The following is a 1,414-nucleotide window of genomic DNA, read 5'->3' on the forward strand; positions in this document are numbered from 1 at the left end:
CCTGATGAGCTCTTCCGGAGGTCTGTTATTGGCATATTTGGCCGTCCAGATTTTGACCCAAGGTTTTTCTAGGTTAGTGAGCCATTGCCACCAAATTTTAGTGCTCATGATGGAGTTGCTATGCACTGGGTCTCTCAGCCCAATGCCCCTTTTATCTTTGGGCATGCAGAGGGTGGTCCATTTTACAAGAGCCCATTTGCAATTAGTTGCCGTGCTGCCCCATAGAAATCCACGCTAAAGATTCCTGATTCTTTTTAGAACCAATTTCAGTGCTGCTAGGATTGAGAACAAATAAAGCGGCATTCCCTGAAGGATTGACTTTATGAGCACTACACGACTGGCCAAATTCAGAGTTCTGTGCGTCCAAAGGTTAAGACGAGCTTCGAGCTTCTCAATGAGAGTTCGCCATGAGGAATGCTTTATGGCTGAAGCAGTAAGGGGGGCTCCAAGGTATTTAGAGGGGAGAGTGGTAGTTGGGAATCCCAGGATACGAGCAACAGCTGTCTTAACAACTGGAAGAGTGTGAAAGAACAAGATCTGCGATTTGGAGCTATTGACGTTGGTTCCAGAGGCTTCAGAGAAATCATTGAGCAAGGCTTTGAAGCAGGAGGCTTCCTGGACAGAAGGGTAGCCAAATAGCATGGTGTCATCAACAAACTGCTGATGAGAAGTTGCAGGGGTGTTGTGAACGGAAAGACCTTTGAGCTGTTGAGAGTGGAGGGCGTGTTTAATGTGACGACCCAGACCTTCAGCCATTAGAACAAAGAGGAAGGGGGATAGGGGATCACCTTGCCTGATTCCTCGGGATGGTTTGAAGGGGCGGGAGGGGATTCCGTTCACAAGGATGGAGAAGTGTGTGGATGTAATAAGACTCATGATCCAGCGGATCCACATAGAACAGAACCCAAAGACAGTTAGCATTTGTTGTATGTAAGTCTAGCTGAGTTTATCAAAAGCCTTAGAAAGATCCAGCTTAAGAATCATACCTGCCTGCTTGGATTGCTTGAGGGAGTGTATGATCTCGTGCGTGAGAAGAATGCCATCCATGATCTGTCTCCCTTCCACGTACCCAGACTGTTCCGGAGAGATGAGCAGTGGCAAGAGGGGCTTTAACCTGTTTGCGATAACTTTGGATATTACTTTGTAAATAACGTTGCAAAGAGCAATCGGCCTATATTTCTCTGGGGTGATTGACCCCTCTTTTGGTATAAGGGCAATGAAGGTTGAGTTGAGAGAGGGAAGCAGCCAATGGAGAGCTCTTGATTCTTCTACAATTTGCCATACCTCCAGTTTTATCAGCTCCCAGAAGGTGTGAAAGAAGGTAGTGGTGAATCCGTCCGGGCCAGGGGCTTTTCCTTCCTTAAGCTGGGACATGGCCGCATCCACTTCCTGTGTCAGAATAGGGCGAAGGAGA

At 47.4% G+C, this 1,414-nt stretch overlaps 1 protein-coding gene across 1 annotated transcript; it reads right to left on the bottom strand.

Annotated features, from left to right (window-relative positions):
• Positions 1-234: 234 nt before the first annotated feature.
• LOC149229935 (uncharacterized) lies at positions 235-756 on the bottom strand. The gene has a single exon (XM_089381160.1). It carries the CDS (start codon positions 754-756, stop codon positions 235-237), a length of 522 nt encoding a protein of 173 aa, XP_089237286.1.
• Between the last annotated feature and the right edge of the window lie 658 nt (positions 757-1,414).

The sequence above is a fragment of the Pinus tabuliformis genome, chromosome J, assembly GCF_031772625.1.
Source record: "Pinus tabuliformis cultivar Carrire ecotype Pingquan chromosome J, CPIR1, whole genome shotgun sequence".
NCBI classification, from domain to species: domain Eukaryota; kingdom Viridiplantae; phylum Streptophyta; class Pinopsida; order Pinales; family Pinaceae; genus Pinus; species Pinus tabuliformis.